The 14,123-nt window shown below is 54.2% G+C and overlaps 6 protein-coding genes across 6 annotated transcripts; 3 read left to right on the forward strand and 3 right to left on the reverse strand.

Annotated features, from left to right (window-relative positions):
• Positions 1–91: 91 nt before the first annotated feature.
• BO79DRAFT_264289 (UbiD family decarboxylase) lies at positions 92–1,405 on the reverse strand (the record flags this gene model as incomplete). Its single annotated transcript, XM_025686772.1, has 4 exons — positions 92–881; positions 933–1,141; positions 1,202–1,287; positions 1,354–1,405. The coding sequence occupies 4 exons, from the start codon at positions 1,403–1,405 to the stop codon at positions 104–106; spliced, it is 1,125 nt and encodes a 374-aa protein (XP_025540535.1). The 3' UTR covers positions 92–103.
• Positions 1,406–2,954: 1,549 nt separating this feature from the next.
• Positions 2,955–5,648, reverse strand: BO79DRAFT_237356 (NAD(P)-binding protein). The gene is made up of 4 exons (XM_025684685.1): positions 5,027–5,648; positions 4,758–4,952; positions 3,290–4,014; positions 2,955–3,230 (listed from the first exon to the last, which is right to left on the reverse strand). Exons 1-4 carry the CDS (start codon positions 5,631–5,633, stop codon positions 3,168–3,170), a joined length of 1,590 nt encoding a protein of 529 aa, XP_025540536.1. The 5' UTR covers positions 5,634–5,648; the 3' UTR covers positions 2,955–3,167.
• An 898-nt stretch (positions 5,649–6,546) lies between these two features.
• BO79DRAFT_237357 (glutathione S-transferase family protein) lies at positions 6,547–7,378 on the forward strand (the record flags this gene model as incomplete). Its single annotated transcript, XM_025684686.1, has 2 exons — positions 6,547–6,626; positions 6,689–7,378. The coding sequence occupies 2 exons, from the start codon at positions 6,547–6,549 to the stop codon at positions 7,359–7,361; spliced, it is 753 nt and encodes a 250-aa protein (XP_025540537.1). The 3' UTR covers positions 7,362–7,378.
• A 472-nt stretch (positions 7,379–7,850) lies between these two features.
• Positions 7,851–9,511, forward strand: BO79DRAFT_172232 (MFS transporter; the record flags this gene model as incomplete). The annotated part of the gene is made up of 4 exons (XM_025679623.1): positions 7,851–8,008; positions 8,090–9,116; positions 9,182–9,302; positions 9,362–9,511. 4 exons carry the CDS (start codon positions 7,851–7,853, stop codon positions 9,493–9,495), a joined length of 1,440 nt encoding a protein of 479 aa, XP_025540538.1. The 3' UTR covers positions 9,496–9,511.
• A 299-nt stretch (positions 9,512–9,810) lies between these two features.
• On the reverse strand, positions 9,811–11,340 carry BO79DRAFT_264297 (hexose carrier protein; the record flags this gene model as incomplete). Its single annotated transcript, XM_025686773.1, has 1 exon — positions 9,811–11,340. The coding sequence occupies one exon, from the start codon at positions 11,338–11,340 to the stop codon at positions 9,811–9,813; it is 1,530 nt and encodes a 509-aa protein (XP_025540539.1).
• An 841-nt stretch (positions 11,341–12,181) lies between these two features.
• Positions 12,182–14,064, forward strand: BO79DRAFT_287183 (glycoside hydrolase; the record flags this gene model as incomplete). The annotated part of the gene is made up of 3 exons (XM_025688553.1): positions 12,182–12,616; positions 12,683–13,147; positions 13,210–14,064. The coding sequence occupies 3 exons, from the start codon at positions 12,182–12,184 to the stop codon at positions 14,062–14,064; spliced, it is 1,755 nt and encodes a 584-aa protein (XP_025540540.1).
• Positions 14,065–14,123: the final 59 nt, after the last annotated feature.

Below are 14,123 nucleotides of genomic sequence, written 5' to 3' on the forward strand. Positions count from 1 at the left end.
CTGGAGAGAGGAGTCGGCAGAGGGCATCTTAGATTCATTCTGACACTAGATATGATACAACAAATATCTCCTACATACCAGTTGACCGAGGATCACAGCTGAATCATTCAGTTGCTGTCACGATTGTCCGCGACTGCTGCGTCTGGTATCCGGTCGTGTCGAACTCCACGCTACCATTACTGCTTTGGCTCAGGCTGCTACTCTTCCGCAACTCCTCGGGCTCATTTGTGACGTGGAACTGGCGATGCTCCCAAATCTCCAACGGCTGCTCTCGAGTAATGTACTCGCCAGATTCGGTTGGGTCGATCGTAGACCGGCCCTGGGACTTATCGCCGGCGCGGAAGCGGGATAAATGGATGGTCGAGCTGTCCAAGCGACTTGTGTATTTTCCGTGGCTGCGGTCGTATGACGAATGGGCCAGGAACGCCCGCCAATTGAACAGTCGGCGAAATAAAGTCCAGGTTTGAGGAATGTTGGCCACGATCACTGCTGTGGCAGCCTCGCGGATGTACCAGTCCACCCATTGGTCGCCATATGGATTAGACAGGGAGTAGTACTTGGACAGAATTGAGCACAGAATCACAAAAGCACCCAGCGAGAAGACTGCGCAAAGCGTGACCTTCTTGGCCAAAGTAAGTTTCGCCTTTACCAGCAGGGGTAGCGGAATGGCCATGATCATCAGGTCAGTTAAGATATTCAGTGTGAGTACCAAAATCAAGTGATTGCGATAGACGGAACACTGGAGGTTCTTCGGCGGCACGGACCAATATGCGGAAAAGGGACGACACCAGGCGGCAAAGAATAAGATCTCCACAATGACGAAACTAAGGGCACAGAAGGCACCGATGATCTTCACGATCCGATGCTGCGATAGTCCGGAGCTAGAAAACAATCAGATGCTGTGTCACAGATTTCACGCAAGGCAAACCCACGTCATGGTTGAATACAGCAGCAGCAGGCAAGCCTTGCAACCCCAAATGGTGGCTAGCCACATCTGCTCCACCACAATGACCAGCTTGCTACCTGTGATACGGTCTGGGATGGAGGAGGGCTCGATGTCACCGAATTGTTCTCTGGGGATCTCGTTGGTGCCATGCTTTTGCACTTCAATCAAGAACACGGTCAGCAAGATGTAGAAGACCTGTTATGGCTGTGAGTCATGGGGCCGTTATTTGGATGATAACTTAAAGGTCAAGCGTACAACAGTAAAGCACATCAACAAATCCTCGAGTTGAAGATGGCGGGGCACTCCCATCTGCAACGTTCGGGAGACATAGCGCAGTAGGGCTGTCACGATAGGCGATCAGCACTGATCAGCATCCTGTCACGCCGTTTTCCCCGACGATCACTTACTGACTAGCAGCACCACCGCTAACCACACCCAGGTGTTGGCGCTCGACACCATGTTCTGAAAAGACAAAAAAGTTGATTTTTTCAGAGAAGTACCGGGTGTGATCTGTTAGGCTGATGGCGTAGTAGAAGGCACCCCAGGTGCCTGGCTCCTTTTAGCTGTTACAGCTTCTGCTGACACTTGCTAGAGCCAACAAGAAGACAGCTAATAGCACGCCGGCCGATTGTATAGCCTCTCAACCGGAGATGGGAGCTTCCATTGCGTGTTAAGGGGACGTAGACAACAACCGGGAGCTGTGTCTTGTAAGTACTGCTTTACGAGCTCCTATGCCGCTCGTGACAATAAAACCTCCGATTCCCCGAAGCAGCCTTGAAGCCCAGTGGGCCCACCTAATTCTCAAAGGGGTTATTTCGCGCGTGCATACGATTGCTGGAAGTCCTTCCCTCGAGGTTCCATCCGTGCTTCCATGTTTGAGGCGCCCGTGGCTCCGGGGCCGATCGCGGCAATCAAATAAGTCAAGGGAGAGTGAGACTCTACTGGTGTAACTGCCTTATTGTCGATGTCGTTCTCGGGATGTTTTCTACTGAAAGGATAGCCTTTTCTAAAGTTGATCTGCTGATTGGAATGTCGCCTTCTACTGAGTCTTTCCCCTGCGCAGCTGAATATTACAAGGGGTAAGGGTGTAGCTGCGCGGATAATTCTCATGGCCAAGGAAAGCGGCGTATTGACACACTCGTGTTAATAAGCCCACTCTGGAACGGCCCAGTTTGTAGTACCGTTCCAAAGGCATGGGAATCAAGATCGGAGCGGGAAACTTTGAGGTGAAAATTCTGTCAACCCGTCCACCAGTTCAGGACACGCGCGGGTTCCTATGACTGCTGAGGGTGAAAGAGTTGTTACTATGATCATTGTATGCGGCCCAGAAAATGTTCAGATAAGTCGCATGGGTTGGAAAAGTGGCTTGAATGCAGCGACAGTGTAGAGCGCTGCTGCTTGGTTTTTCGAGCTCGTGTAGTGAACCCGAATAGTGTCACTTCGGGCACTGTCCGGTGGCTGATTCCAGGGCAGAAACTGGACCAGCCGGCCGAACGGGCCAACTGATACGATCCAAGGTCTCAGCCGAAAATCTTATCTCTAACCAGTCAGCGGTAGGACGTCTCAGGAATAGAAATTACCTGCTGTCGCCGTTCCATGGGTCACTACCGCGCTCATTCCGACCTCGTTCACGGGAGGCACCACAACCTCAATGGCCTGTCCACAGACTGGTGGAATCTCCAGCGAAGAGCAACTCCCGTAGCAAATGTGAGAAAAATTACCTCCACCAATGTCCAAAAATCCAGATGCTATTGACGTGGTTGGTCCGTTCGGCACAATGGACAGACAACTTTTCTGGGCAGACTTGTGGCGTATCGACTGCGCTATGAATGTTACCATTTGTGTGAGTGTGGTATGTCAACCCTGAAGTCCCTGGGGGGTTGAAACTCCCACTAATCACAGGCAATATAGACAAACAGGATTCAAGTATAATGCCAGCTTTGTACTCCTCTTTCTAGGCCGTAGCCGGATACTGGGGAAATTGAACTCGAAGCGCTCCTCGAATTTACACCATAATCACTCTATTTCTCACAAGACATAGGAACGCATACTTTATATGTACTGACGCTGTCATACCAAGGTTGGCCTGCCAAGATTGATCTCTAAGCATGTTCTCATCAATGCCATTATATCCGGATTGGTATTCCTTGTGATCGATGTAGCATCAGACATCTATCATAGAATGGACCTCCAACTGGTCAAGGTCGTATCTCGGTCCAGTTCACCTGATAGTAAAGCCACCGTCTACGCGAATGTCCGCTCCATTGATCATCCCACTTGAGTCCTGTTTTACGAATCAGAATAAACCGGAAACACTCCTCAGTCAGTGGGTCAGCTGCGTACCTGACAAAGAAACAAAACCGCATCCGCAACCTCATCTGGCTGCGCAAACTTGCCTGTCGGGATCGTCTTCAAGAAAGCCTCCCGCACATCATCCTGCCCCCAGGCCTTCTGTCCCAGAGCGGTCCAGGCCACTGTGGGAGACACGCTGTTCGCCGTTATACCACGGCCTCCCCATTCAGAAGCCATACTGCGCGTTAGCCCCAACAGGGCTGCCTTGGAGGCACAATAGGCCCCGTGGCGATGGAGGGCCACATGTGCGGCTTGCGAGGCCAGGTTGACGATGCGACCCGGAGGCGGCGGGTTGGGTGATGAATGAGCCACCTCAGCGGCGGCCAAGTACAATCGCGCGAATGCCTGCGAGCACAGCATGGGGCCCAGGACATTGGTATGCAGATGCTTCAGCGTTTCTTCCGGCGGGGTGAGCTCTAGATCACTGAGCGATACATAGCCCGCCGTATTAACTAGGATACTGGGGAAGGCGCGGGCAGACTGCGTCGTCGATGATGGGTTGAGAACGTCCTCCTTCAGGGTGGCGAAGACGGACTGGACAGCCTCGGGGTTTGTGATGTCGCATTCATACGTTCGGATTTCCTCGCCCGCGGGCAGCTCGCCGTAGCCAGCCTCTAGCAGCTCATCGCGTCGGGCAGCCTCGAAGGGGGCATACAGAATAGCTAGCCGAGCACCTTGTTGGCGGAGCTTCTTGCCGATACTCGAGCCCAGGCCGCCTTATCGGGGACAGGCAGTCAATACCCAGCACGGGAATGTAACGAGGGTTGAGGCAATGCCTACCTAGGCCACCGGGGAGGATGGCGAGCCGACGCGCAAAGGCCATACTGTTGTTGCGCCAATGGTGGAGCAGTCAGGAAGTATATAGGAAGCCAACAAGAACCTGGGGTGAGGATGCACTGACAACAACGGTTCAGATGGTTCCTGAGACGCGTGGAATCTCCCCGCACCGGCAAACCAGGGATGTGACGTCATATTGCATGTGCGTAGTTGACATGGCGACGAAGGATCTGGATGGATTCAGTATGCCGGTTGAACTGCATGACTCTTGAATCGGACACCACACAGTTGATGTGAAGCCGGGGAAGTTTCTATTTCCCGTGTTAAAATCCTTCTGTGGAGAAAGACCCAGCCGGGAATGTGAGATGCCCCCACGGTTTTAGAACCACCAGGCTGTGCTCGTGCACAACCTGGAACAGAGACGTGCGGAAACTAGGTTTGCAAACATTGAACGACCGGACCACGCTTGAAGAGCGAAATGACAAGGCCCGCTGGCGAGGACAGGGGAAAGTTGGGACTCACACCAGGCCGGTGCCTCCTATCTGCCAGCAAGGAGAGACTACTCTCATTTACTAGACTGGCACCTACACGAACCGGGGACCTATTCAACGACGCAGTTACACGCTGCATTTAGTAGGTTAGAGGCATCCCCGGGATTGCTACTCTCCCGGAGATTGCAGACCAGTAGGCTGGTGGAAGGGGGAGGTGTGAGGTGCCTTGATCCCCAGTATCGGGGAACTGAGACGAGCAATAGGTCTATGTGGATCTAAGTCTATGCGCATCGCGTGAAAAAACGAAGAGCTGCCTACACCATCGTGCCTTGTCATGAGCGAGAGGCCAGAGGGGTTCTCGCCAGTCACGATCTGCCCTCCACGATCTTAAGCACATCTTCTAATGTCTCCGCAGTGTGATCCGGTTGTAGCCGTTGGCACTCCTCAACGTCGCCCTGACCGTACCGACACCAGCACACCTGTGCTCCAATGTTTCTTGCGTATAGGATGTCCGTCAATGTGTCTCCAACCATCAGCACGCGCTCCGCCTCCACAGCATCGGGTGCCCCGAGAGCCTTCCAGTTCGGCCAGAGCACGTCTGTGAAGCTGGACGGATCCGGCTTACGCTGGACGCCGGCCACACCATGACCCAGGATGAGGGAATCTGGAAAGAACTGCAGCAGGTCGGTCTTCTCCAGGGCCGCCTTCACTGCGACCGCAGCTTTGTTGCTGATGATGGCCATGGGTTGATTCCGGTCGTGCAAGGCTTGTAGGACGTCGCGAGCGGCGGGATAGGGACTCGTACGGGATTGGCCATGGATAGCATACAGCTCGCGGTAGGTGGGGATCCAGAGAGACTCGTCGAAGGTGGTGGGATCGGGGTGTAGACTGCGAAAGGTGTCCCCGGGAGGCGCGCCGGTGGAGACGAGCGGGCGAATGTCGCTGGACGAAGGTGGAGGATGGGAGGGCAGGAGGCGTTGGAAGGTCAACTGGATGGAGTGCTCGATGGCATCGTAGGTGTCGAACAGGGTGCCGTCAAAGTCAAAGATGACGAGCTGGTACGGCATAATGATCGTTGCTGCTGGTGGTGTTTTATTCTAAGTTGAGTATGTTCTGCGAAGATCCAATTTCAACTTCTTTTTCTTCTTTTTGACTCATTCCCCCATATTGCACCAGCCACCTCCGCCACTCTTGGAGGTGGCGCAGAAAGTATCAGCCACACCTGGTCTACCAAGTGCCAACACGGTAGAGGTGTTTTCATTTATAAATGTGGTTTTCTTTGCCTTTCCTCCCATCAAGATATTCTAGGTAGAAGAACAAAACCTAGGTGTTTTTTCGGGATCGATGCCCAATTCAGCGAGCGAATAGCGTGGCCCTGTTTGTCCCTCAGTCCAACAGTTACTAATATATAATCTCAGCCAGTAGCTGCCCACCCAATAGTCGTATTAAGAAATAGAGATACACATCTCGTTCATCTTCAACATTAGAAATAGGGCGGAATCGAAGTATTCCCATCATGATGCGACTACCATCAATCAAGCTACATTGGAATGAAAATATATAAAAATATCTCTATATACGCCTTGTGGTCGGGAAGAATGTCGATTTCGGACCCGGAATATACAACTCCAGTACCATCTACTTGTTTTAACCACTACCAACCGACAGATCTCAACAGATCAGTTGGAGTCTGCATTAATCCCCTGAAGTTGCTAGCTGGCTACTGAGTTGTTCGACCTCATTTTGTTCATCAAGACTTCGATTCCAGTGGAAGTGGACTCGCCGCCTTCCATGCTTCATTTGTCGACCATATAATGACTGTACCACCTACCTAAAGTGATAGCCTGAAGTAGAATATTCATCCTACCCTTGAACAGCAAGTCTAGAACGGCCATAGACTCTCCTACCAGGCAACGATGAGATAAGCCAAAAGGAACGAAGTCGCCGAATTGATTGCAGATTCGGCGACGGCGCCCCACCATGCAGCCTGCAGCCTTCCATCCTTCCCGGCACTATATAGGGTTGGCCTTGATGGATCAAAGCCACAGAAAATCTACCAAGTCCTCAGACAAGCAAACACAGACTTTCATTCCTTCTGAATCTCCAACACGCTTCCTCCGAGCAAAACGGCAAAGACCATGCAGCCCATCACTCTCTACTCGCACCCCATCGGGCCTAATCCGTGGAAGGTCGCCATCATCCTCTCCGCTCTGCGCATCCCCTACGAAACGATCATGGTTGACTTCACCGAGGTGAAAAAGGAGCCCTACGTGAGCCTCTGTCCCAATGGACGGCTGCCAACCATCGTGGATCCCAACAAGAACATCACCCTGTGGGAGTCAGGCGCCATTGTGAACTACCTAATTGAGACCTATGATCCGAGCCACCAGCTGAGCTATGACACGTTTCCCGAACGCCACCAGCTGCAGCAGTGGCTGCATTTCCAAGTGTCCGGGCAGGGGCCGTATTACGGACAGCTAGGCTGGTTCCGGCGGCAGCCCGAGCAGGTGCCCCAGGCCATCGAACGCTACACGGCGGAAATTCGACGCGTGATGAGCGTGCTGGACCGGGTGTTGACGGACCGCGAATGGCTTGTGGGAGACAAGTGCACGTATGCAGACCTCTCCTTTGTTCCTTGGCAGGATCTGGTGCCATTGGTGGTCGGGGACCAGCGCGTGGTGCAGGAATTGACCGAGCAATTTCCCCACGTGGAGGCGTGGATGCAGAGAATGAAGGCGAGACCAGAGGTACAGAAAGTGCTGAAGGAGAAGAGCGAGGCGATGGCATCGAATTAGGGACAGCATGTAAATACATGGGTCGGATAGATAGAGACCATCTCATGGGTCTACGATTTTAGACTCGCCGAAATAGTGGATCCTTCCCCGGGCCCGTCCCGATAGACAGGCGCCGATTGCACCCGTCACACCAGGGCATCAACTCTTGGAAATAGCTGAAGTTAGAAGGATAGTGTTCCAATTTCACGCCGAACTGGCAATAAATCAAGCAGCTCAGGAGAGTGTCGACGAAGCATTTCCACATCCTAAGTACCGGACCACGCGAACGTGGAACAATCCCGGGGGGAAGCGGTTTCAAACAGCGTCGGCGAACTAAAGATCATGTCCTCACAGAGCATATCACCTAGACATGCATTGAGATTAATGATAGTCGATGGGAGCCCCACCGAAAGCATCCGATCTTGCCGGACTATGTCTTTTATATAAAGCGACCGAGTATCGGTTTGCTTAAGATGATGAAGCAGATCAAATGCGACCGTCATAGCCATCATGCGATCCAGTAGCTCGGACAGCAGTGAACCCAAGACGGTCGCTCTACCCTCATCGTCACTGCCCCTATGGGAGGATGATCCTGCTAATGCTCAGAACTGGAGTCGTTCCAAAAAGATTTACAATACTGCTGTGCCGTCGCTTCTTTGTCTGTTGATGTGAGTTCACACACGCGGAAATGGAGACGCCTTCCATAGACGACTGATACTAATCATAACATTGCAATGCAATGTTGATAGATCGTTCGCGCTGGCTATCTACTCTCCTTCCCACAGCCATGTTCAAGAAGCCTTCCACACCTCGACTACCAAATCTCTAGTGCCCTTCGCTATGTACGTCTATGGCCTGGCCTTCGGGCCCATGATTGCAGCTCCCATCAGTGAGACCTACGGTCGTCGCTTCATCTACCTCGTCATGACCCCCATTGCTATGCTCTTCATCCTCGGGGCGGGCTTCGCTCACAACCTCGCCACTCTCGCTGTGTGTCGCTTACTGGCGGGGATGTTCATCTCAGCGCCCTTGGCCGTTGGGGCGGGCACAATCATGGACGTCTGGAGTGGACAAGCTACCGGGCGCGGTGTCACCCTACTCATGACCACTGCCTTCCTTGGCCCGGCCATTGGATCACTAATTGGGGGCTGGATCGCTCAGTACAAGGATTGGCGCTGGTCGCAGTGGACATCGCTATTCCTCGGGGCAGCCTTCTGGATCTTCAGCATGGGGGCCCAGGAGTCCTATGCCCAGCCCCTGATCCGTCGCCGTGCTGCTAAACTAGGACTCCCAGTTCCCCCCAACCCAATTCCACCGGGCTGGGCTGGGTTCCAGATGATGCTCACGGTGACTTTGGCACGACCAGTGTATATGATCTTCACCGAGCCGATTGTGAGTCTGTGCTCGATGTATTCGTCCCTCAACTTCTCTGTCTTGTTCTGTTTTCTCGCCTGTGTTCCGCTCGTTTACACCGATGTGTACGGCTTCACCTCGGGCCAATGCGGACTGGTTTTTATTGCGTTGGCCCTGGGTTGTCTGCTTGGAAGTGTCGGGCTGTTGGTGGCGGACCACTATACATTGGCGCGGCATATCCGGCTTCATCCGGGAGGAGGGATAGCCCCGCCCCCAGAGCGCGTCTTGTGGGCTGCCATGATTGGCGGTCCGTTGATGCCAGCTGCTCTGTTTTGGTTTGCCTGGACCTCGACCAGTCATGTGCACTGGATGAGCAGCATCGTCGCGATCGGTCTTTTCGGCTGCTCTAACATTATGGTATTCGTGAGTTGGCAGGTCGTCTCACTCGACATTGAAATCCGAACGCTGACCCTATTGTCTGCCGCAAGGTATCTACTGCCCTCTACCTCACCCGGGTGTATGGTGCCAAGTTCGGAGCTTCTGCGCTGGCCGCCAATGGCTTACTGAGATACGGCATTGGCGGCTCATTTCCTCTTTTTACGGTAGCCAGTAAGTCACTCGTATAATTCCCCTTCCTAGTCAGCCACTAAAAATGGTCACGCCTCTAGTGTATCACAACTTGGGCTATAGCTGGGCATCTAGCTTATTGGGGTTCTTGGCCGCTGCTTTTGCGCCTCTGCCCTGGTTGTTCTTCCGTCTAGGAAGTCGCATACGTGCGCATAGCGCTTACACTTCGACCTGAATCATGCGAGTGAGGGAATTTGTATAGAAGAGCTGTGAAGCCCTGTTCGACAAATCTGTGTGAGACTCCTGGCCTTTTGGAAGGGATCTAAGTTATTTGAAATCAAATCATTGATCCTGTAGTATTGAAGATAAACTGATATATTCGGCATTTTCTGAATTTTAACATCTTAAACCTTTATTTGAGTGGCTCGCTCCTTACTATGCCAGTATATTGACGCGAGATTGTATGCCTCAATAATCTTCTGCCTGATACAACGTAGCTACTATATCTATGAGACCCACTTCATCCCCACTATCGTGATGAACCCTCGATTCAAATGCATTCATCCACTGACGCTTTGTCATCCACAGCTTTGTCTAAACCGGATGCACTGCTGTGGCACTGATACGTTTTGAACTCTCGCACGGGCACTCGCGCCATAAACATCTCGTCAATCTCCTCCAACGAACGCCGTTTTGTTTCCGGTACAAACATCCAGACAAACGCTGCCGCGACGATGGACAGTGCGCCGTATATGAAGGCTACCTTACCCCCAATAGCAGCCTGAGTGTAGGGATTCACAAAGACGATAACCAGACCGGTGCCGTATGCCGAAAATCCCGCCAGCGTAACCATCTTCTCGCGGACAGCGGTCCCTGTGGGTGGAATTTCGGCGGTGATTGCCCAGGCCAACGGGCCCCATGTGCTCTGAAAGGTAAAGAACCAAAGCATGAGCATGACTACCACAGCGATGGAGAGGGAGGATGAGGATGTGGAAGGGGTGGTGAGGCCGCCAATGGTTAGCATACAGGCACCGAGGAGGCCAGATGCCGGGAGGAGCACGTTGCGACGACCCAGCCGGTCAGCCATGAACATTCCCGTCAAATTGCCGATTATGCCGATGATATAGACAATCACCGACATCAACAAAACCTGGCGGAAACCGACTTGTTCCAGAGAAACGGCCTGATAGTTGGCCACGAAGGAGATTCCCTGGGCTTGCTGGAAGATCTGTGCGCCCACAGCAATGAGAGTGCGACGGAAGTAGACGGGATCTGTCAAGCAAGCCATCCAGGATGCGAGCTCCTTCTCTTGTTGTTGTTGGTGTTGCTGCAGGACGAGTTGTTCTTCGATGGAAAGGATTTCGGCCTCAGCGGCAGCGGCGTCCAAAGCATGCAGCCGGCGCAGGCTGGCGATGGCGGCAGCACGACGGCCACGACGGAGTAGCCAGTAGGGTGATTCAGGAAGGAAGGGCAGGCTCAGCCATCCCATGGCGGGAATAGCTACTTGCGCCACCACAACACTGCGCCAGGCCCAGTCGCTCGGCACATGACGACAGAGGTAGACGATAAGGGCGGCACAAAAGCCGCCTACCATTAGGAAGGCATTGTATAGACTCGTCATCATTCCTCGGATGTGCTGAGGTGCGCATTCTCCTTGGTAGACCGGAATGACCGTCGACGCGATGCCACCGGCGAAGTAGACGACTGCCTTGCCCACCAGAAATTGCGCGTAGCTGTCCTGGCAGGATGCTTCAATGGCGACTCCGGCAGTCACCACCGCCGATTGCACCCAGAGGCTGTTCCGCCGTCCAAGCCGTTCGTTGAGAGGGGTTCCGCACACCAGCCCGAGGATGACTCCTACATAGCCCAGACCCGTGCCGAGGGACTGTTGTCGATTACTGAGGGACCAGGCCTGTTGAGCCGGGTCATAGGAGCCAAAGTGACGGTTAAACTGCGTCAAGCTCATCATACTTGCCCACCAGCCCTGATCGAAGCCAAAGCCCGCGGATGAGACGGACCCGACAATAGCCACGACCCAGATGAGCCAGGGGAAACCCCGTGAAGGGTTGGAAGATGACATGCTTGGAAGGATAAAAGTATAAAGAGAGAGCATAGACAGGTTCCTTCGCCAGCGCAGTTCTTGATTAAGCCAGAGAATCTGCAGACTCTACTTCTATTCTACGCGAGAGGGAAACGCTACCAGCTTTAAGTCATGCCAAATACGAGCATAATCGCGCTTGGCCGACAAGCAAACTCTCAGTGCTGATTTTAGCGTTTCAACAATCATCCTTTGCCTCCATAGGGGCTTACTGGAAGGGAATATTGGGTGCCTGGTAATGACCAGAGTCGGAGCAACTTGATACCTCGTTGGAGCTCGAAGGAAGGGTGACAATTCCCCCGCGGGGAAGGACTTCCTGAGAGGTGGGTCATGTTCGTGGCAGGCCCATGAAAAGAACCATATACCCATGCGAGGGTGGGTTCAACACGAACCTTAGTGTCACGTCCATGCCAGTCAAACCCTAACCTTTGAGCCGTGGGGGCTGAAGGCCTCATACCATGTTCCAAGTCGGGATCTTGTCCGCGAGAGGCAAACCTGTATGGCGGGCCCAGTGGACCCGGCGGACCCACTAATTCGGCGACTGATTCTCCACTATATCGCCGGGACTAATAGGGCATCACCAGTGAAGCATCTTCATACAGTAACAGATTCGGTTTGTCACACCGGAGGACTCGAGGAGGGAATCCGGACAGAAAGTCCATATTCTTCCCCGTGGGGGCGGGAGTGTAGAGTCGTAGAGATGCAAAGTGGAGTGCATGGGTGACCAGAAAAGAACAATTACCCTCTCCTTCCCCCGATCTCTGCCAACAGTATCCCCAAGATCAACCATTTCTGGGATTTCCATACCGATCTGCTGCTCAACATGCCTCAGGATGAAAGAGCATCCTCCCATGTGCGCCAACTGCTCCAGTCCCTTACGCTGGAGGAGAAAGTGGCCCTCCTGGCGGGCAAGAACATGTGGGAAACCATCAACATCGACCGCCTACACATCCCCAGCCTGAAGATGACGGACGGACCAGCCGGTGCCCGGGGCTCCAAGTGGACCTACGGCTCCTTGACCACCTGGATACCGTGCGGAATCTCCCTGGCTGCTACCTTTGATCCGGCGATGGTAGAGCAAGTTGGAAGGGTGTTGGGCCAGGAGGCACGCCGAAAGGGCTGCCAGGTCCTGTTGGCACCCACCATGAACCTATCGCGCTCGCCCCTAGGTGGTCGAAATTTCGAGAGTTACGGCGAAGATCTCTATTTGGTCGTAGTGACCGCCACGGCGATGATCCGAGGTATTCAGGCACAGGGAGTGGGCGCGTGCATGAAGCACTTTATCTTGAACGATACTGAGACGCGGTGATTCAATGTTGACCAGACCATTGATGAACGCATCTTACGCGAGGTCCACATGAAGCCGTTCGCGATGGTTCTCGACGACCCGGCTAGCACGCCTTGGACGGCCATGGTTAGCTATCCCAAGATTAACGGCCTGCACGCCGACATCAGCCCACATATTCTTCCTCGTCTACTCCGGCAAGAGCTGCAATTTGATCGTCTGGTCATGAGCGACTGGGGAGGGCTGAATAGTACAGCCGACAGCCTGCGCGCCACAACTGATCTCGAAATGCCGGGTCCAGCCGTCCGCCGCGGAGAACGCTTGCTGGCTGCCATTCGATCTGGGGAGGTCGAGGTGGCCGCGCATGTCGACCCGAGTGTCCGCCGCTTCTTGCAGCTCCTGGAGCGCACGGCCTGTTGGGAGACGCTACAGAGGCCACCGAACACTCCGAAGCTGCTACGGATGATCCCATCTTTCACCGAATCGCGCGCGATGCAGCCCAAAGTGGGCTCGTCTTGCTCAAGAATGACAAGGCCATCCTGCCTCTCAAGCCGACCACGCTGCAGCGAGTCGCCATCATTGGGCCCAACGCCCGTCAACCCACCGCGGGCGGTGCCGGCAGCGCCGCTGTCAACCCATTCTACGTCTCGACTCCGGAAGCCTGCCTGCGCGATGCCCTTCATGCGGCCAACGCAGAACTGCAGGTCTCCTACGAGCCGGGGATCACGAGCAGCCTGCGCCCGCCTTTACTGGGAAAGCTCTTGACTGTCCCCGACGGGTCCCGGAACGGCTGGCAAGTTAGCTTCTTTGAAGGTCATGCGCTGGAGGGTCCGGTGGTAGCGTCCAGTATGTGGGACGACTCGCTCCTCTATCTATTTAGTGATGGTGATGTCCCGGCCGTGTTGGACGACCGGCCATACTCCTACCGTGCCACCGGGGTGGTCACTCCGCAAGAGTCAGGTCGCTATACCTGGAGTCTGGCAAATACTGGGAAAGCCAAGCTCTTTGTTGATGACGAGTTGTTAATCGACAACACGGAGTGGACTGGTCTGACGGGCGGATTTCTGGGCTGCTCTAGCGCAGATAAGACAGCCAGCGTCTATCTGGAAGCGGGCCGCGCCTACCAGCTGCGGGTGGACAACGTGGTCACGCTGCCAGTGATAGAGGCATTTGACAACACGCTATTCCCGCGGATCTCCGGGATGCGAGTTGGCCTGGCCTTGGAGCAGGACGAGCAGGAAATGCTGGCGCAGGCCGTGGCGGCCGCCCGGCGGGCCGATGTGGCGGTGGTGGTGGTGGGCCACAACAAGGATTCGGAGGGCGAAGGAGGCGACCGCACAACGATGCAGCTTCCCGGTCGCACGGACGAGATGGTCGGCGCTGTCTGTGCCGCTAATCCCAACACCGTCGTGATTGTGTAGTCGGCCAGCGCCGTGGCCATGCCGTGGGTCGATGCTGCCTCGGGGCTGGTGATGGCCTG

The sequence above is a fragment of the Aspergillus costaricaensis genome (genome assembly GCF_003184835.1).
Source record: "Aspergillus costaricaensis CBS 115574 unplaced genomic scaffold BO79scaffold_13, whole genome shotgun sequence".
In the NCBI taxonomy this organism is placed as follows: domain Eukaryota; kingdom Fungi; phylum Ascomycota; class Eurotiomycetes; order Eurotiales; family Aspergillaceae; genus Aspergillus; species Aspergillus costaricensis.